General features: G+C 45.6%; 1 protein-coding gene across 1 annotated transcript in view; it reads left to right on the top strand.

The window, feature by feature from the left end:
* Positions 1-22624, top strand: part of tgfbr1b (transforming growth factor, beta receptor 1 b) — a 52721-nt gene that overhangs the window by 2957 nt on the left and 27140 nt on the right. The window contains exon 2 of the mRNA XM_012816121.3: positions 19215-19460. Within this exon, the coding sequence (XP_012671575.2) occupies positions 19215-19460 (246 nt within the window). The remainder of the gene's footprint in view (positions 1-19214; positions 19461-22624) is intronic.

Here is a 22624-nt window from a genome sequence, read left to right as displayed (position 1 = left end):
CCCGTTGGCCGAGCGGGGGCCACTGGATACGCGGTCAATACAGTATCTTTGCATTTCGGACAGAGGAATCCGAAGCATTTGTGTGACCTCGAACCGCCTGTTGTCCTGGCTTAAGGAACCAAAACTAATTTGAGAAGTTGTATTGGTGCCAGCGGTGATTGAATGGGAAGGCACTGATGCGTTCGAACAGCTCTGCATTCGTTGGAATGGAGAACTCTACTGCAAGGGTAGCTTTTTAGAAAAAGAGGCTGGTGTTCAAAAGGATGTTCTGTGAAGAGGGTTTTTGTGGGCTTTGTTTTGCCTTGTTCGCATCTGTTTTTCGAAGTCTTTGTTCTTCAGAATTGCAAGTACCAGGATGTTAGCCTGCAGAGTATTTGTGCAGTCTGAAGTGCTTGTGAGATTTTTTTTGTGGTGTGGTAAAGACTTCTGCGAGGAAATTTGCGACAGATGAACCAAATTGACCCGGTGCCTTTTCTCTCACCGGTAATGCACCTCCATTTGCATCTGTCCTTCAGCTGAGTAACTCGAATTCTTGCCATCGCCAGCGATTAAGTGATTGGCGTCGTTTCTTTAATTCTCTCTTTCGAAGACGCCCTTATCTAAAGGAGCCTCCTTTTACACAATCCATTTTCTCTGCTGACGATTTAGCGAAGCAATTTGGGTTAAGTGGCTTTCTCCTGGGCACAAAAGCCACCCCCCCCCGTCTCTAATGGGCCCCACCAACACTATACACTACACACACACGCGCATACACACGCATACTCACACACACACACACACACACATACACACACACACGCATGCACACTATATGCACGTCTTATCCATTTGCACACTGGTACACGGGCATGCACGCACACTATATCTATCCATTGGCACACCAGTACACACACACCAGTACACACACACACACACACATGCCTCCCTACCTTATTGGCCTTGCTCTCTCATTGTCTTCCTCTCTTCTCACACGGGGGGTGGGGGCTTCGGACTGGGCAAGTCGGAGCAGGGGCTCGGGTATCATTGGAGCTTGCCCCCTGATGGGGCTGAAAATGGACAGTTGTCTTCATGCCTATGTAGAACTCATTTCCTGTGGGGTGGGGGGGAAGAGGGAGAGGTAGTAGGGAGCGAGGGTAAGGAATGAAGGACCAAGGGAAAGAAAAGGACAGAGTGTTTTCTTTCGCAACGTGTGAAGACTCCATGTACTCAGCATCTCTCCTTCAGGAGCACAACTGCTGGTGAACCTGCACTAACTAATCTGGCTGAGAAGCCGAGTGAGAAGGCAACGCTGTAGAGGCAGGAAAGAAACAACTCTAGTTTTTGAGCTGTCAGATGTTTTCAAAGTGAGCGCACACACACACACACACACACACACACACACACATACATGATCGCTGCTTGTGGCTAGAAGTCCTATATATATATATATATATATAGCAGATGAAATAAAAAGCTCCTCTGACAAATCAGATCCTGACCTAGGAGATTATGTTTGGGAGCTTTTATACAATAAAATCCCTAACACAGGAGTCTAACAAGCGTCATTCTTTTACCTGCCTCATAATCCCTGTCAGGCTGTGTCCCTCTCCTCTAAAGCCACTTGGCTCATTGGACTGTTTTAGAAAGGAGTTTGGCAGTTAAAGTTTTCTTTTTTTTTTTCATGTGTTCAAGCTGCTTTGAACTGGTTGCATAACCCCCCCCCCCACACACACACACACACACACACACAGAGCAGAGCAGAGGTAACAGTGGGGAGGGGAGGCAGCGGGGGCCTTTATGACTTCATGCCACTGAGGCTGCTTGGTGCAGAGGGTATTTGCACAGAGCTCTTCGTCATGTTCTCTGACACGCTAGCAATTAGCAATGCTTCGGGGCTCCGCCTGGGACCAGTGTTGGAGGAGGGAGCAACACTCTTTAAAGCTTTCGCTTCGTTCTCACAAGCTGAAGCCAGGTCTATAACTCCAAGCAACCCTTCCAGAGGGTGTGTGGTTCGTCAGCGAGGGAGGAGAGCAACTTAAGTGGAAGAGAAAATGTCTCATGGAGTGCCCCACCCCCCCACCCCCCTCCACGTGGATGGCCTTGGTGTCCTGGAAAGCAGAAAGACTACTTGGAGACCTGACTGTCTGATTCGTCACAGAGCATGCCTGCGTTTCCTAAAGGCATCATCACCTCAACCGCCATGACTTTGGGTGCGAATCATTCTGAACTCTTCAGCATTAAACAGTGTCGTAGAACAAATAAACCATTGGTCCAGGTTTAAAAAGGGGGGGGGAGCTTTTTTGTGCAACAATCATGAGGGTGCACGGACATACACCCAGACTTCAAATCACACTCTACTCTCTGCTGTCTAACAAAGGTCTTGGATGAATGCCCTCTAGCTCTCCAGCCGACCATGACCGCTCACACATCAACACACACACGCTTCCCTTTCTGTCCAGCCTATGATTTCCACTGTGAGCCGAGTAGTGGTTGCCACCTCAGTCCAAGCTCACTCGCGCCATAGTTTACAGGGGGACGCGTGTGCGCCAGAGCTAATTATCACCTAGAGACGGTGTGAGTGGCAGCCATTTGCAGAGAACAGGGGTCAGTGTGTGGCTGTTGGAAGCCCAGCAGAACTCTGTGTGCTGTGCCACAACCAGTGGTCAGAAATGCCACAATTATTACTCGGGCAGTTTTAATAGACATGGTAGAATGGCATCCCGTGTTTCTGGTGCTGTTTTTTTATGCCTTTTTTCTCCCTGAACAGCAGAGCACAAGGATCATGTTTGGGAGGCATTTTGGCAGATTCTTTGGCGTCCTTTGCTTGCTGTAAGTGTGTCATTTTCAGCGAGGCTCATAGCATCTGGACCAGTGTAGCTTTAAGTGGCGTTTGAACAGCTGTGCACGGGAAGGGTCGCTCACTCTTAAGTAAACCTGATAAATATTTATGTGAGAACACGCTAGCCCGCACTGCACCCACATTTGTTCAGCAAATGTTTGCAGGCACTTTATTTTCCCACCGTGCCCAGGAATACTTATCAATATCCACAGAGGCTCCCACATATGGGCCGTTTCTCTTGTACACCAGTACACTTGCATGTCAGTGCTCTTAATATCAGACATTGGTTAATGGTTGAACTAGTGTAATCGGCAAAGTTCACAATCCAAACCAAAACCAATGCAATAATTCTCAGATTCAGATTTTGTGTGTGTGTCTGTACGCGCGCCCGTGTGTGTGTGTGTGTGTGTGTGTGTGTGCGCGTGTGCGTGCGTGCGCGTGTGCGTGCGTGCGTGCGTGCGTGCGCGCACTGATATTTGTCTCTGTTGCTCTCAACGGAACCACCTGAATCCTAAAGTGGCCTTTCTGTATTGATCTGTGAGTGTTTTAGTTGATTCAGTGGAGGCCGCACACTCTTGTGCCCAGACAAAGGCAGGCGTCTGAACACAGTTGGCAGTGAGGGGGGAGAGTGGGGTTCAGCCAGACTGGGCCGAGCCGGGGCGGACCAGCTGAGAGCGAGAGGTCCCGCCGCCCAACCCCACATCTGTCATGGACAAAAGATCGGCAATAATGAGGGGGGTTGGTGTGTGTGTGTGTGTGTGTGTGTGTGTGTGTGTGTGTGTGTGTGTGTGTGTGTGTGTGTGTGTGTGTGTGTGTGTGTGTGTGTGTGTGTGTGTGTGTGTGGGGTGGGGGGTGGGGGGTAGGCTAGGGGAAGGCCGTGACCTATGGAAATGACTCTGGGATCCCCGTCGGGACCAACGAGGGGGCGAGGGAGATTTAAGAGGCCAGGGGGAGGCTGGGGGTTGCACAGTGTAAGTGTGTGTGTGTGTGAGGGAGAGCAAATGAACGTGTGCGTGAGAAGCAGTGTTTACACAGGGGCTGAGGCATGCAAGTGTGCCAATGCGTTCTCGTTCTACTGTGGCGAGTCGGACGCCTGCAAACAGCGTCAAGGTAACCATATACCAGCAGGCAGCGGGGGGAGTAGGGATGGTGTGGTTGCTGGGAAACGGGAGTAATTAATTCCACTCCGCATGAAGGTGAGCACAAGGAGTGACGCGCTCGCTCGCTCACTGATGAGGCGCACATTTGACTCCCCCCCACCCCCCACACATCTGTTTCATCTGTTCTCCCATCAGCTACTGCTGCATCACGACACCCGCCTCCATCCCATAGCCGAAGCAATCCTACAGCTATCGTCCATCAACAGACCCTCCCCCCGCCCCCTCCCAACACACACACCCCCAGTTGCTTTCCTTAGAACATAATCGGCAAGCTGTCTGGCTCTGCACGTGGCGTAGTGGTGCTTAAAGTTGAGACATTGGGTCTCTGCAGATGGACAGCGACATTGGTATTAATCTGGGGGTGGGACCCTTCATCCCCCCCTCCTCCCTACACACAAACACACACACACCAAACCCCTCATTGCAGCCTCCCACCCCACCCCCCATCCACGTTCCCCTTCTCTGTAGTCTTTGTCTGCATCTCATCCCCGTCTTGGTGTTCATTCCTAAACTAGCCCTTAGATGGCAGCTGCTTCTGAGAAACACCCTGCCCTGACGTGGCCCAGTGTGGGCTGTACCAGAGTTTCTTTCTTTCTCTCTCTCTCTCTCTCTCTCTCTCTTCCAGAGTCCAGAGTTTCTGCAGCTCAACTGGTAGACCACCAAGGCCATGGGTTTGATACTCGGGGACCATACACACTGATTTCACTGAATGTGTTTGTGAAGTGATGGACACATTCCACTGCCTGACTAGTGCATCCCACCTGTCAGGGACCAGAAATGATTGTGTAATCATCTCGTCTGTCCTTGAGTTGGTTTCTTTAAGCTGTAGAGCTCGTCTCAGTGATGGGTAAGCCACCTGAACCAGTGCGTTTTCTCTAAACAAAATCACCAAGATGCTCTGTATTCAGTCTGTCTCATCTTGGAGGGAGTGAGAGAGAGAGAGACTGACTGACTCCTGGGAGCTAATATAATTTTTAGTACGTATCAGCCAGGACTTCTAAAAACTTCAATAGTTGTTTGCCAAACATTTCCAGAGTGAAGGACACAGATTTTTAGGAAATAATGATTCTGATTCCGTAAAAGATGCTCATTCTTCTGTTGGGTGCAACATCTGTGATTTTGAAAGTCTCTGGCTTTTAATTTTGTAAGAGGTTTTCATTTAAATCCAGTCCAAAGGACTTCTGTTTTAATATTGAACTTTATTTGCCAGATGGAAAAAGTTTGAGATTCAGACCGTGAGCTTTTGAGGGTCCCTACTCCCCTTGCACAAATCATATCCAAAAAAGCCTTCTTGTGTCAGAAGTAGGGCATGCATATCTTATTGCACCGGTGCTACACTTGTTAGAATTGTAGAATTGGCTTAGCCCAATACACATTGCTAACATAAGATTTATTTAATATGATGCGAAGGAATAAAACAACAGTGTTCGTCATAACACAGAAGCAATCCTCCACAAACCTATTAGAGCTACTATCCATCAGATCAGTTTTTTCTTCCCCTTTTAAAGACTTGCAGCATGCCACAAAGAGATTCTCTAACAATCTTACTGTCCATTTTATCACATTGTTTCATTTGATCTAGCCTAGAACGATTCGTCGTTTCATTTCATCTTGCCTAGAACAATACATTGATTCCTCTGGCTTTGATTTAATTGAAGAAGTTCACAGACTCTTCACTTCTCCTCTATCAATTATCTACCAATGGAATTTCTGGTAGATTCTGGTAGTTTTCCCTCAGTTCCTTCTGTGGCTCAGAAAGCAAAGCAAGGCTTTGCCCTGTGCATACTCCGCAGAAGCTGGTGCGCTGGTGAATGCTGGATAATTCAATGACTCCGTTGGAGGTTGCAGCGAGGGGCTCTTACGATGTGAAATCCAATTGCCATTGATTCTTGAAATCTGAGGCTGTTATCTTTGGCTCTTTTTTTTCTGCAGTGCGGTGGGTATTAGATTAAACATTCTCCTTCCTTTTCATTTGCAGCCTCTTGAGACGCAACCCAATAGTGGGCACTTGATGCATGGCCTTAACCCCCCCCCAACCATCTTCCCTATCCCCCCCTCCCTTTGTTCTCTGTGTGTTAAAAAAAGGCTTATTTAGTCTTAATCAGATTTGGCTGTGCAGAATTCAATTAATTGAAGACATTTTGAGATTTCAATGACTGTGGATTATATGCTCTTCAGACAGGCCGGTGGGATACACCAAATATCTATGTTTTTTTTTTGCCCCTCAAACCAAAAAAACATAATGCACCTTGTTTGCCAATATTTGGTCATTGTTTATTTAATCTATATTTAATCATTATTTATCTACTTATTAATTTACTTTTGGTGCCCCTGTTCAAGGTTGGTATTTCTTTGTGAATATATTCATCTCCAGACCCTCGTCATGCTTCTTGTGTTGCGCTCACACATCCATGCTGGTGATCCATGCCAGATGGCAAGCATGTTAATTTCCCATAAATATCTGGCCAGTTAAAGAGCTCTCAGCGCTTGACTGATCGCGTCGAGGGAGTGAGACCCCAGATGCCTCGAGGGGCTCTGATGCGTTTGCCAGAGCCGTGAAGGCTTGGTACCCTCACGCATGGAAAGGTCCGATCTGTAGGAGTCGGGTTTCACTGGGTCATCTTCGTCAGTGAGTCCGCTTCTGATTTGAATCTCTCTTCAGCCTTGGGTATTGATCTGATCGTCAGCCTCGGGGATTGATCTAATCGTCAGCCTTGGGTATTGATCTGATCTTCAGCTCTGGTCCTTCAACTCAGGGGAAGTTTGCGTTTGAAGCACAGTTCTTTTATCAGAGCTCCAGGCCTATTTATTACAGGGGAAAACAATATGCTCGCAGTTTGTGTGTTTTTTTTTTTTTTAAGATGATAAGTGACTTCAGATTTGCTTTTTTCATTTGCAGAGGCTTTCTTCCAAAAGGGACTTGCCTTACAGGCAAGGCATCCATTTTCACAGTACGTGTACACACTCTTAAAGAAGATGTTATTTGAAAATCAGGTTTTCACCTCCTCTTCCTGAAGGAAGTCGTGTCTAGTGTAGTAATATTTTGGTTGCGCTTGCATTAGTCCATTGATGGTCTGCCTGCTTGTCTTCAGCAGCGGACACGTCCCTTTTTTTAAAAACCTCTCTGTCCTCTCAAGGTTTTCGAGACTCACGACTCGCCTGTTAAACCCCTCAAACTTCAAATTACTCTAGGGATGCACAATAATATTGGCACGACATTAGTATCGGCCAATAAAAACGTGGTTTAATTTCAGCATGGAAAGACATTTCTGTCTCAGGGAAGGATCAGAAATTTACATTTAAATCTGAAAAGAATAGTTTAAAATGAAATGTGGCATATTTTACATCTAGGCTACATTGAAATGATTTTCCTATTTTTCTTGAGTGAATGTCTACATTTGTTAAAGGATACATTTAAGGGAGAATCAAAGAATGTTTTATGTCTGTATCTACAACAAGTAGGCCATCGCAATCGCAAAGAGTAATAGGTTAATGTTAGTACAGGAGAGACTTGGTGTTCTCTTCAATGAACATAAAAATGTGTATATATTAGTATCAGCAATCGGCCAAAGTGAGTTTGAAAATAACAGCATATCAAATATCTGCAAAAATCCAGGTGAGGGGAGGTGAGCTGAGGGGGCTCTGGCATGCTGTCGCTTCCTTTTACAGGCACTGATAGCAGGTACCCTGTTATCAGCAAGGCTGTGCAAAATTTCCTCCCCAGCGGAGTTATTTTTGTTTTTGTTTGTTTGTTTGTCAGGAAGTGTATTTGTGACTTAAAGGGATTGGCCACGCAGTTTTGCATGCTGATGTGGCATTGTGCAGTACACTCCATAAGGTGTACACACACATACACACACACACACACACACACACACACACACTTGCAGGATTGTGCTTCGACGACGCCACCACTGATGCAGATGCAGCAGGACCAAAAGCGAAAGGGTTGAATTCTGGGTAACAGCAAGTGGTTATTATTTATTTACATTATTTATATTATATATAGAGGTGTAGAGGAAAGGAAAGAGCAAGAGAGATGGAGGGTTAGTAGGGCAGGGCTCCAGATTGCCTCGTTTGTACGAGATATTGCCAGTGTAATAGAACAAATTCAACCATTCCGAAGATTACACATCGTTTCACTTTTGCCACATAAAGAAGGTGCCTCTGAAATGTTTATCAATGCCACCTGTGTGAAATCTTGCATCTGAAGGCTTGGGAGTTTTTCAACATTTCTCTGAAATGTCCAGAATTGCTGCAGATTTGAGCCATGTTACATTAGTCTGTCATTAGTCAGGTTGACAGAAGGGGTTCTCAAGGATGGCCTAACTGTTGCCCAGTGCTCAACAGCTCAACAGAACAGCTTATCGAAGAAAAGCCATCAGCTGTTCCCTCCCCTCTCTCTCCACCTCGTCGTGACTGTAGCGTGCTAAGCTGAGACAGTTTCACAAGGTCCCTGCAGCCTGCCGCAGTCTTCTTTCTGCACACCTGCCAAAACATGGGATATTACTGCGACACAGTGCAGCACATATACACACACACTCGCCAGAAACTTGGAGAGTGTGTGTGTTGCATCTGCCCGAGCAGCAAGAGACACAAACACATACATGCACATGCACATGCACACACTCTCGCTAGAAACTTGGAGAAAGTGTGTTCCACTTGTCCGACCAGTGAGAAACACGCACACAAACACACACACACACACACACACAGGGAAAAAAGGCGAAGAAAAGTTGGCCCCTCCAGATAAAGCAGGAAAGACTGAAATCACTTCCAAACAAACTGAACAAGCACAAGTTTACAAGCCTCAGCACAGTCACGAGCAGAACAATAATGAAGTCCAGAGAATTCAATGTGACAGTACCAGTAAGTACTGATAGAGCTGACAGTGACACAACCACACTAAAGTGAAGGCTTGATGTTTAATAAAAGGGGCCATGGTGTATAAATACCTACGAAGACAACCCACTGAGTTCTTCCTCCGTCAGGAATATCCCTTTGACAACATATATTCAATTGCTTTTAAAATCACACCCTAAAGCCCACATGTATTTCTGTGCCTCGAGCGAAGTAGACCTCCTCCATGAGGGTCTCTCTCCTCTCTGAAGCACAATGCTGACCAGTGCCTGCTGAAGATGGATGCAGACCATGGCACTGAGAACACAGCCTGCTAATTAGGACCTTCTCTGTCTGTGCGTGTGCGTGCGGAGAAACAGAGCTTATGACTATCTGTCTGACTGAGTCATGTGTTTTAGTTCATGACACTCCTAAAGGCTGTTAACCATACAATACATACGCCTATACAATACCTAAGATCCTATTGATTCAACAGCTGCCTCTCGAGTAAGATTCAGGATTCATACCCACTGAGGCCTGATGTGTCCCCACATTGGCCCTTCTAGGAGGAGGGGTGTTTATACGTGTCCCACCCTCCAAAGCGGCATGCTTCATCACTTTAAATGACCCACTGCTCCTTATTTTCTGGATCCCTTTGAGGTGATTGATTTAGATGTGTTTTTCCTACTCGTTCTCTCTTCGTGCCTCAGAGAAAATTGCCAATGAATAGTGGTTTTGAGGCCACCCAGCCATCTTTTTTTATTAAAGGAGAAGGGGAGTGTGTGTGTGTGTGTGTGTGTGTGTGTGTTTGTGTTTCGTTTATCCGGGTGTCTGTGGCGATATCTATGCCAGAGTTTTGCATCCGTCTCAGTAAATGGGATTGGATTTTAATCCTGGCCGTAGAGCTCAACTGTACATAGAGCCCAATGTAATAGAGATTACACATAGCTCGCTTTAAACGCATGTTATCAGAGCATCTCTTTGTTCTGTCTCTCTGTGTGTGTGTGTGTGTGTGTGTGTCTCTCCTGTGGCCTCACAGGAGAATACAAAAGAAAATCCATTTAACCCTATAGCGCTGGCTGACAGCGATGTATTGTTTTCTGTTGCCTGGATACAGCTGCAAACCCCCTGAACACCACGCAGCGATGGGGTTGGCGTGGCGTTTAGGGGTTGGACTTAAAGGACGTCATGGCTCCATACTCCTCCAAAGGGGTGGAGCCTCTCTCCTCTTCCATGGCAGATGCCCCCAAAGAGAGTGTGCACACACTCCTTTTCTTTTTTAATTAGTGTGATTGCTCAACTCAAGCACACTATTGATCTTATTATGTTTTATTCTTTTTATTTATTCTTATTCCACCCGTTTTTTGGCGCGGCTTCTCCTCCTATTGCCTTTGAGATATAGACACCGCTCCAACCCTGACAGGTCCGTCCTGAGACCACGTGGTGCTTGTGTATAAATGGTGGCTCTGCACCCTGTTGTTGCTTTTTTTTATTGTGTTTTTCCTATTGAAATGCATGGTGGAATGCTCTCCTGTTGTGACGTTACTCACTCTGCCAGCTGTAGACCAGAGCCAGTTAGACCGGGTGAAATGAAGACGGTTATAGAATGGCTTTTTTAGAAGCAGTCTCAGCGTTACGTTTACAGATGTTTAATTAACCATTAAGACCAACAATCTTGTTTGGAAACAAGCCATTAATAATACTGTATATTTTATCGGATGCCAGCGTTGGCCTATGTATCGTGAGCTATTTACAGCAAAGATCTAAACCAAGCCAATTATTTTAAAACCACCTACCGTAAGAGGTTGATATAATGAGATTTACCGTGTTGTTGTTGTTGTTGTTGTTTCATTATTACCTACCTAGCTGTCTCTGACAACATCTTTGATGTGCCTGTGTCACTCACGTGGGCAAAAGTGTTGTCTGTAATTATCTCAAATGTATTTCCTTCTGGTCATTTTAGTAAAAAATTCAAATTCTGCGTTTAACGGTAGTTTTAGTTTTCTTAACTGAATTCCACGATTCCTTCTTCTGTTTTTTTTTTTTGCATTGTGGAAATAATATAGTCCTATGATTTTTAGTCATGTTCAGTCATGGCGTTGGGTTGTCCTGTGGCGTTGTAACAAGATTAGGGACAATCTTCCTCAGGCACTTTCCTGACTGTGACACTCTGATGCTGTACATCAGGAAAGCCTGATGCCCTGTGTTTGGAGTTTGAACAGACACGGGGGAGGTTATGCTGTGGTGGTGCTGGTGGGGAAACTGGTGTTGGAAGTGTGTCTGCTGCACGTCCATTCCGGCTCCATCACGCTGATGGCTGTTTCCCAGGATGTGGCTCGGCTCAGCTCGACAGTAGTGACGTAACTAAAATGGACGCATATCTCACAGCATACGCACGCACCATGGATGCAGACTTTGCACTCTAAATAGGCATCACACTTTATTGTTATCAGACCCACATACACACTCACTATGAATACAAATTGTAAAAACACCATTTAATCCAACCGCATGCACACAAACACACCATTACCTGACTACATAACAGCATAGGCCATAAGGCAGCAAGGGGGGAGAGAGAGTAGAGGGAGGATGATTCAACAGCTGACTGATCACAGTGGTCACGTGTGTGTGTGTGTATGTGTATACGTACACTCACACAGATGTGTGTGTTCCTTGGGCATGCGCAATCAGGGCCAATGTGTGTAGTGATCAGTCAGGCATGAGGCCCCCCCCAGCCATCAGAATGAAGTTACATAACACACATACATAACATCGGAGATGGAGATGGGGGAGGGATGTGCTCATGTGTGTGTGAATACTGTAGGATCTCGGACACGTGTGTGTGTGTGTGTTTATTGTGTGTGTGTGTGTGTGTGTGTGTGTGTGTGTGTGTGTGTGTGTGTGTGTGTGTGTGTGTGTGTGTGTGTGTGTGTGCGCGTGCGTGCGTGTGTGTCACAACTCGCCTCCACACCTGATCCAATATCCACTGCTAAAGCACAGTCCTGTTTCCTCTTGGGTAGGTTCTTTTGTCAATATTATAATGTATTTAATTATTTCTCCATCAGTAGTTGAAAAGGCAGATGTTCTTTGCAAAAGCATTGCTTACAGTACTGGCAGTGTCGCTGTTCATTAACTGAGTTTGCTTGACCTTCATTTGTAGGAGGCAATTCAATGTGCAAAAATAAAAGCATCCAAAGGAAGAAAAAAAAATAATTATAAATATATCATTTTAATAATTAAAATGAAACGACAAAATATACATTGAAAAAAGAAAGTACAAAGTCATGAAGTACTAATTAAAAGAAAATAATATAATTAAAAGATAAGTGATCTAATTACCAGGAAGGCGCGGTAAGAATAACCCTAACCCTTCTGGTCCTTTCTTCCACATGCAGCATAACAGCTAAATGCTGCTTCACCCTGTTAAGGTTGGACTCTGGGTTTTACTAGCTGGACCTAGAGTCCATGGATCTAAGAGCCCTACTCAGTTTATATTCTTGAAACACATCATAGGTATGATCAGGGCCTAAACAATTCAGTGTAGTAATGTCTTCTGTTCTCTTGGTCCTGGATAAAACTCTAGCAGCAACATTTTGAGTGAGCTGCAGCTGTTTAATGGTCTGTTTGGAAAGACCAGTTAAGAGACCATTACAGTTGTCCACCCTACTGGAATTAAACGCATGGATGAGCTTCTCTTGGTTTTTCTTGGCCAGTTAAACCCTTGATTTTGGCTGAATTTTTTAGATGATAGGCCATTTTGGTGATTGAATTGATATGGCTCCTGAAAGTGAGATCCATCTGAATCCATCAGAACGCCAAGATATCGGACTCACTCTTTGGTTTTTAGAGTTTTTGGTTCACACTTCTCTTTGCTTTGCTGCCAAACGCAATAATCTCGGTTTTGTCCCTACTTAGTTAAGATTTTGGCTCATCCAATAATATCTGTGTATAATCTGCACAACTATGCTAATCAATGTTGTTGTTCTGTATAATCTGGTCCAAAGCTAATATTTAAAGATTAAACTGATGAGGTCTGTAAACTGATCCCTGAGGGACTCTGCATGTCATTGCCACTCAATCAGATTCATAACTACAAATGGTGACGAAGTAACGCCTGCCTTTTGAATAAGACCTGAACTAACTTCAGGACTACTCCTCAAAGTCCTATCTAATTTTCCAACTTGTCCAACACTTTCCTGTGATCTATAGTGTCAAATGCAGCACTGAGATCTAGTAAAACCATAAAGTTTTGCCTGAATCAATATTCAGCTGTATATCATTTAACACAAGAGCCGTTTCAGTACTGTGGTGAGGTCGGAACCCTGATAGAAATTTGTCAAAAAAAAGCTGAGTTGATTAGAAACAATTTCTCAAAGATTTTCGGAAGAGTTGAGACGGGTATATAGTTGTTTAACATGAAGGCAATCAGAGTTCTCTTTTGTTTTTAGCAAATTTTTGGAGAGTACCTCGTAGCAGTGAGACATTAACTACTTCTTACTGAGTTAAAAAGGTTAAAAAGGAGGTTTTTTTCGTCAGTTATATAAAATTTTGCCATGGTAATCAAACTGTCTCATGGTGGTTGTGGAGATTGCATAGTTTCATTGTTTGGCTGTGTGGTGTTGATGGTTCGTCCGAGAGTTTTCCTTTTTTTTACAAAAAAAAACAAGCAAATTCATTAATTAATTTGTCTGTGGAAAGGAGTTCTGGGGTTTTCTGTTTTGGGGGGTTTGTAAGCTTGTCAGCCGTGGCAAAAAGAGTGCGGGTATTGTTGATGTAGCATGAAAGCATTTTACTTCAACCTCCCATTTTTTATATCTGTAATATACAGGCCTACATTTTACAAAAAGTGCAATATCTCCCACTAGTTCTAACACTTCAGTAGCTCCTTTAGCTGAAGGCTGAATTTTACAGTACTCCTGAAAGCAGAAACAGGAATTATTACTGTGTATTTTATGGGTCGTGTTTTCTTGTTTCCCCCCCTTTTTGTATTTTTTCTGAACTTGTTTTCCTGGCCCTCAATTACACAGCGTCAGAGGAGCGATCAGGCTGAGCATTCGTTGCACTAGCATTGCTTGCTGCCTCCGGCAAATATTCATTTGGCAAAGTAAACCGTTCGGTGAATCCAAATTCTTTCCTGTGACCTTGATGGCTTCTGCACAAACGAGCGCCGTATGTCTTTAAAAGTCAGAGCCCCCCTTTCGGCCAATCACAGAACTCCCAGGCCAGTTTATGGTTTATTGGTGAGCCTCATAAAACTGCAATAGTCACCTATAGACGCACAGCCTGCAGCTACATTTAACGCTGTTCTTTAAAGTCTCAACACACATGCACACGCACCCTGTAGCTGCAGATACATTTGTTTGTTTCACAGCAACAGATGGTGAAGGGGAGGGGAGAGACATTAATCTACGTAGATGATGTGGGTGTGTGCGTACGGTGAAGAGGGAGATTGATGGATTGATGGATGGATTGATGGATGGATGGATGGATGGATGGATGGATGGATGGATGGATGGATGGATGGATGGAAGGATAGTTTTTTTTATCTGTTGTAAGGTATATGAAACCCCTACTGAAAAAGCAATGCTTTTTTCTTTTTCTTATTTCTTTTGGTAAATTTTCTTTTTAATCCAGTTGTTTTTCTCCTACATGAAACGGTTGTGTGTTTAGCCCATTGAAAACAGAAGGGCTCAGTCTGTTCTCATCCTTGCATGGTTGTACACCACTTGAGTCATCGAGGCAGACATATCATCAGACAGAAAAGGGTGTGTGTGTGTGTGTGTGTGTGTGTGTGTGTGTGTTTTTCTGTCTTTCTTTCAGTGGGGTAGGCTAGAGCATAGTAGGGTCTTAAGTCTGAATTTGTGACAAGTAGATTTGCACTTTGGCATACCCAGTTCACACACACACACACCCTTACTCCCATTCTCACACACACCCTCCCTCCCATTCTCACACACACACCCTCACTCCCATTCACACAGACACCCTCACTCACACACACTCACACACTGTCCTTCAAATGAACCATAATTTGGTGTCCCCAAAAGCACACTGTGGAATACTCAAACAGCAGCTAACAGAATGGGCATGGGCTGGCCTTGTTCCCTCACACACGCACTCTCGCACACACACTCTCGCGCACATACACTCTCGCACACACACACACTCTCGCGCGCACACACACTCTCGCACAGACACACTCTCGCACAGACACAATCTCTCTCGCGCACATACACTCTCGTGCACACACACACACTCTTGCGCATACACACTCTCGCGCGCACACACACACTCTCGCACAGACACAATCTCTCTCGCGCACGCACGCGCTGGCCTTGATCCCCTTGGGCGTTGCATCTTAGCTGAGCAAACTCCGAGGATCTTCTCAGACAGCATATCCATCAGTCAAAACAGAGTGTGTGTGTGTGTGTGTATGCCAGAAAAGAGAATGTGTGTGCATACCTGAGATGGAGTGAGGGAGATGGGGGGTGTGTGTGTGTGAGACAGAGAGATGGTGTGTGTGTGAAAGAGAGCGAGAGAGAGATGGTGTGTGTGTGTGTGTGTGTGTGTGTGTGTGTGTGTGTGTGAAAGATAGAGAGATGGTGTGTGACTTTGTGATGATGTGTGTGTGTGTGAGAGACTGTATGCAGACGTGTTCCGCATTGATGGAGGCCGTGTGACTATTCTTAGTGCCCCGGATGATTCAGGGTCAGCAACACTATAGTTACAGTCACTGTCATACACTCTTTCACCTGGGCGTGTCAAAACCTGTCGGACACACACACACACACACACACACACACACACACAACCACGTCACCCAGACAAGCAAACTCAAGACCAGTAACAGCAGAGCTTTCTTTGAAGCAGACATGTGTTATACACACACACGCACACACGCACGCACACAGAACGACCAACAGCTATTCTTGAGAGATTCTCCCTGGCAACTCTCCTCTCCACTTTACCAAAAAAACTTCACAGGAACTGGATGGCCAGCTCCCAACTAATGGGAGAGGGCAGGGCACGCACGCACGCACGCACGCACACACACACACACACACACACACACACTACTGCCCCTGCTCTCCTCAGTCTTCCAATACAAACACACAAACAAACTCTCCTGCTCTTGCTCGGTTACCATTCAAACACACACACACACACACACACACACACACACACACACACACACACACACACACACACACACACACACACACACACACACACACACACAGTATGATGTCCTTGGGGAATGGAGTGTGTATTGTGAAATGCTTTATTTACATGGGCAGAGGAGGCTGTCTAGAGTAGACCCTGAGTATGGCTGTGCCTCACTCATCCTCCTGATGCCTGCGCTCGCTGCCACTTCAGCTCCATTACATGAGTCCCCCCCCCCCCCCCCCACACACACACACAGAGAGACACACACACACTCACTCAAGAATGGAATTCAGGCCTTCTTCTCTCCCCCCCCCCCCCCCCACCCCGAGCTGAGGAATGTTCTGCCCCCCCCTCCTTGTCTGTCTGTGTCTCTCCTTCACTTCCTGTCCTGTTAATGTTTCATCCCCCCTTCCCCCTTTAACCTCCTCTCCTCTCCTCTCACTGTGTTTGCTCTGACTCACCCACTCGTGTTCCTGGATTTCTTGTCTTTACGTCATTCTTTCTGTTTTTCTTTGTCAAACAGTTTTTTCTGGGTTTTTTTCTTTTCTTTTTTTTTTTCTTCCCCTTCTGGGTTTCTGGGCTCTATCTTTGTGTATGTTCACCTCAATCACACACTTGACACATGGACGTGTGTGCATGTGCGTGTGTGCGTGTGTGTGCGTGTGTGTCTTGTCCCTGTGTGTGGTTTCTCACGCAGTCGTGCTTTCTGCATAAAACGTCCGAAAGCCACTGCTTTTCTCTCCCCTTTATCTGCATCTGTTCTTATTTGAGTTTCTGTCCCCTCTCCTCCTCCCATAGGCGTGTAGTTTCAGCTCCGAAGCGACCGCGAGTCATTCGTATCATACGTGGCTTGGCAGACTGCATGCGGATAGGCTCAGACGAGTGTGGTGGCAAAGACATTTCGGCCCGTCGGAGGTCCGCATTCATTCAGAAATCTGAACCTGCCCAACAGACAGTCCCATCGGGAGATAGCGTTGCTATGATTATGGTGTAAACGATCATTGCAAATTCTGCATTATCTCCTTCTATTACAATTGACAACTGTCAAGTAGAGTAGAAAACGTTATACAGGCGCATTTCCATGGTCCATAACCGTGACGTCACACAATACAGGCCACTCTAATACCAATAACATTACACGCACCGTGCTGTCTGCCATTTTGTTCTTCTCCATTATCATCGTAGGCCCGCTTGTGACCATCTTAGCAATACTATGTAATATAAAGGCAGCTTTGCCATCTCCTTCTCTTTTTCTCTCTGTCCTCCTCTCACCCTCTCCTCCTCTCTCCCCTCTCCTCTTGCCGCTGTCACCCTCTCCTCCTTCCCTCCTTTCTTACCCTCTCCTCCTTCCCTCCTTTCTTACCCTCTCTCGGGCCTCCCCCCTTCCTCCTGCTCTTCTCCTCTCTTACCCTCTTTTCTTCTCTCCTTTTGCCTCTCTCGCTCCCTTTTCCTCTCTCTCTCCTTTTTTTGCCTTTGGATGTTTAGCGTCTTGATTTTGACCTTTTGTGGGTTTATACTAGTGTCCTTCCCATCTCCTCCTCTCCGTTCTCCTCCTCTCTCCTGTCTCCTCGCTTATCTTTTCAACCCCCTCCTCCCTTTTCATCTCTCGCTCCCGTTTCCTCTCTCTCTCCTTTTTTTGTCTTTGGATGTTTAGTGTCTTGATTTTGACCTTTTGTGGGTTTATACTAGTGTCCTTCCCATCTCCTCCTCTCCGTTCTCCTCCTCTCTCCTGTCTCCTCGCTTATCTTTTCATCCCCCTCCTCTCTTTTCCTCCTCCACTTTCTCTGCTTTCTCTCCTGTTCTGTTGTTCAGTACCAGTGTTTTGACTAACTCTTCTATGCCGACCTCATGGCTGTATCCTCATGTCTCAGTGGTTGCCACGCCGACCAGCAAAAAGACAGACATTAACACACACACACACACACACACACACACACCTCTCATTGGCTGTAAGTGAGAGGATGGAGTTCAGCGATTGCATTCCTGTATGTGTGTGTTGTGTGTGAGCGAGCGAGCGAGAGACACTAAGAGAGCTAAAGCAGCTAAAAGCTGCTGCTTTAAAGGTTAGAAGGTTCCTAATTTTGACCTTCATTATTTTGTTTCTGTGCTTGCTTGTGTGATTAGCCCAAACAGTACCTGTTGACTGCGCTGGGATGGGATGTTCCTGCTCGGCCCAAGGCTCCAGTGTCGGTGCTGATTTTCCAGACAGGCGTCATTAGTTGTATGTGCCCCTCCGAACCAAAGGGGCCTCTTCACTGACACAGAGCTGCGGCCATCACGTCTCAAACACACACACACACACACACACACACACAAGCCCAGACACTCCTGCCAGTGTCCACCTTAACGTATCTTCATTCAGAGCACTGAATCACTGGTCTGCCACACACACACACACACACACACACACACACACACACACACACACACACACACACACACACACACACACACACACACACACACACACACACACACACACACACAGCTTGATGTGACTCTTCATCAGTGCCTAGATGACAAAAAATATGTCTGTATGACATGAGGAAGTCTGCAAGTGGTTACTCCCAGTGTGTGGTGTTCACCTCCCCCACCCAAGAACTCAGACAGGCCTTGTGAAACGTGTGTGTGGCAGACTCATGTCTGTGAGCATGACTGTGTGACTAGACAGTCCTCAGAATGTTCCAGGCACCGCTCTGGTTGAAGGGCACACCCTGCACCCTAGACCCATTCTCATACTCATCTCTGTGTTCATGGCGAGGGACTCGTTCATTAATCGACCGGTATTTTATTCATTTAAAAAAGTAAAAACAAAAATCATGTGCATTGTTTCTTTAAAGGGAGAATGGGTCAATAAACATACTGTCATTTAATGTATGGATTGGTGTGCTGGACATTAGCTGTGTTGGGGTTTGTGTACACATACACACAAATGCTTGGTCCACTCAGAATATGTATTTATTTATTTACTTTAGCTTGGTCTTAACGAATCAGTGTAGTCTGATGCTGTGTTGCGACCCCCACACAGGAAACGCTCAAACAAACAAAGAAACAATTTGCTCTAGCCATTCTTGATGTGCGATGATTCATTTTTTTGTTTTGTTTTGCCTGTCTGTGTCTCTTCCTCCCGCCTTTTACACTGAAAATGCTTCAATGTCCATTTTGAAAGTAGTACCATAGCATCTCTAATAGTGTGTGTGTGTGTGTGTGTGTGTGTCTGTTTACAGCCTTGCAATGCTACTGCCAGCGCTGCCCCAACTCCACCTGCTACACGGACGGCCTTTGCTACGCCTCCATCACCAAATCGGGCAACCAGCAGATCAAGCGGCAGAGCTGGTGCCTGCGTGACAACGAGCTCATCCCCCGCGACCGCCCCTTCGTCTGCGCCCCCTCCACCAAGGACAACACCGGCATCTACCCCATGTGCTGCAGTACCGACCTCTGTAACAAGAACCCCAACCTCAGCTTTCCCGGTAAGACCGCCTTACCGACCACACACACACACACACACACACACACTCTCTCTCATAAACCTCAAGCACACGCTCAGTAAGAGTACTGATTATCTGTGGTTTATAAGTAATAATATTTAGACCTCTCTAACAACAATCTCCAACCTCAGCGTTCCCAGTAAGACCTCCTGAGCCTCATGTACACACTCTGCACAGATGATCAACAGCTTCATGTGGCCAATCGGATTACTGATAATCTGTCATTTATAATCACTATGCTAGTCCGTCTTTAGACAGAGATCCCGCAGTAATCACGTTAACACGACCCCTCCGTGTTTGTGTGTGCCACCTTCTCTTGTTTATACTGAATTAAACAGAGGCGGCATAATGACGCCCCAGCGTGTCCTCTCTCATAGCAGTTTGGTGGCGTGTGTTTAACATGCCATCTAGCTTCTAGCTTCCCCTATATAATACCGCGTTTAAGACCACTCCAAACTATATTTCCAATTCGGAGAACTGCACTAGAACGCCACGTGAAGACGTCGCCGACTCCGACGAATTTCCCTGACTTCAGTGAGGTGCATCATTTAATCAATTTGACATCGTTATCAATATGGCGATGAACGTAATAGAGACCTCGACTTTATCAAAGGTTAAAACCCCTGCTAAATGTGTGAAGATGCATGAGGCAGGGTGTCAAAATGAACAAGAACAAAGTTGTAGATGGTTATTGATAGCCAGCAGATCCATTGATGAGTCATCGCCACATTATTGTGTTACTTTAGTTATTGAGCTGGGAATTGACTGCACCATAACATCTGCGTCTATATACGCCTTACTTTAAAAAGCTATGACTGGTGAACTTGGTGTCTGCGGACTCTTGCAAGCCATGCACATGTATAGCAGTGTTCAGACTCCAGCAAAGTTGCTGTGCATCTTGTACAACATGTTGACGCTCATCATGTCAGATTTGCGTGTTCTGACAACACAGCAGTCCTGCTTCCTTTTGGTTAGCTGCTAGGCTGTGTCACACCCCACTTCCACCATGTCCTCTTATATAACAGACGGCGTTCCGCCTCTGTGACTACCTCCACTGTCGGCTCAGAGGCAGAACAACAATTCCCCCATTCCACCACCATACATTTACGCACACGCACGGACGCACGCACACACACACACACACACACACACACACACACACACACACACACACACACATTCCATCTCTGTACCTTTTGCACACACAGCGATGTGGAATGACTGCACAACCTTCATATTCGCGTAAGATGCCTGACTCACTCACTTACTCACTCACTCTCTGCAGTTTATGATCGCTTTACATTTATGCACAATTTAGGATATTAGGTAGTTTATGATTGCTTTAGATTGATGCACAATTTAGGATATTTAGACCTCTGTAAGAAGAACTCCAACTTCAGCATTCTCCTTAAGATGGTCAGGACGCAGCACAGGCTTTCTACAGGATTAAGCCATTTAGTTGAAGTAAACTTTGGTGGTTGTGTTGCCAGCTCTATGGGCTACTCTTTGCGCCTATGTAATAGTGGTAACCATGGCTACAGTCACTCATCTCATACTGTTACCCCGCTCACAGGCGTCATGGTGTAGCCTAGACACTCAAGAGTGAAAGGGTCTCTTTCTCTTCTCTGTCTTCTCTTTTTCTTGTTTTATTTGTTTTTGCATTCTCTCTCTCTCTCTCTCTCTCTCTCTCTCTCTCTCTCTCTTTCTCTCTCTCTCAACATGGGAAATCAACTTTAGTTTGTCTTCCGGATTTGAATCCACATTAAAGTTTAGTTCAGTTGATGATTGCTGCCTAGGTGTCTGTCCTCCACAGCTGTTTACACCAACCGTCCATATCTCTCTCTCTCCTCTGACTCCTCTTCATCTGGCATCTGTGTCTTTGCTCTCTCTCTCTCTTTCTCTCTCTTTCTTTCTCTGTCTCTGTCTCTGTCTCAACCTCAACCACATTTGCCCTCAGGGCTAGAAGAGGCACGGGAGGAACTTCAGACATACACTTTGGTAGATTGAACAGAGCGTCTCAGTGAACTTCAGACATACACTTTGGTGGATTGAACAGAGCGTCTCAGTGAACTTCAGACATACACTTTGGTGGATTGAACAGAGCGTCTCAGTGAATTTCAGAAATACACTTTAGTGGATTGAACAGAGCTTCTCCCAGTGAATCTTTTTGCATCAAATAAAATTGCGTTGTCTTGTTGCCTCTGAGGAGTTTCCAATATAGCCCTCCCTGGCTAGCTGAAAAGAGAATGAGTTTGTAGTTTGTAATGCAGCACTGCTAGCAGTCCCTGCTCTTTGTTGATGTGGTCACTTTTGTGTTGCTAGTCTCTGTAGGAAGTTAAAGTTGCCCAGTGTTTCAGGGAGATCAATCAGTCATTCAGCCTCAGGTTCACGGTTACAATCAGAATGGTCCCGCTTCGAGAGCAGAGGGATAGAGCGAGAGAGCGAGAGCGCAACACAGCGAGGGCCCCCATCCCCCCCATGCACTGAAACACACACAGAAAATCATTCTTCAATCTCTCTCTCACGCAGAGAAAATCATCCCTTTCCCCTTGACGTAAAGCAGGTAGCAGACGAGCAGCTCGGCTCTGTGTTAGTTATTTGCCTCACACCATGAGGAAATTGTTGCGTTTGTCTTCTGAAGTGCTAAATGGTCAACCACGCTCGGCCTCCTGCTGAGCGCAAGCACCACCCCCACCGTCTCCTCCATCAAAACAGGCATTAACAAGCCATTACAGCCCCCTCGCGTCGCAGAAATAGGACCCTGGAAATGTAGACATGTTAAACGGGATTGTTTATATAAGTGGTGTAAGTCACGAAATGGCAAAAAAATCATTAAAAAGAGGTATTTTGGAGGAATCGTTTTGACAAGTAACCGAATAATAAGCGGGATAATGTATAGTCCGGCGGTCATTATCATAAAATAAATCTAGCTGTGTATCAAAGGCAAAGGTTTATTATACATTTATTTTATAAAATAAAATAATTCTGATTTTTGCTGAAATTGTATTCAGTTGTCTGCTTTGTTTTGTTTGTTTGCAACCTTGTTACCATACAAAAGGGGTGCAGTACAGCTTTGAAATATGCATGTATGAAGGAAAAATATATACAGTATGTTGTTGTCGATGAAGACATTATCCCACTATTAC

Source organism: Clupea harengus, chromosome 17 (assembly GCF_900700415.2).
Source record: "Clupea harengus chromosome 17, Ch_v2.0.2, whole genome shotgun sequence".
Classification (NCBI taxonomy): Eukaryota; Metazoa; Chordata; class Actinopteri; order Clupeiformes; family Clupeidae; genus Clupea; species Clupea harengus.
This window is presented reverse-complemented; position numbering and strand designations above follow the sequence as displayed.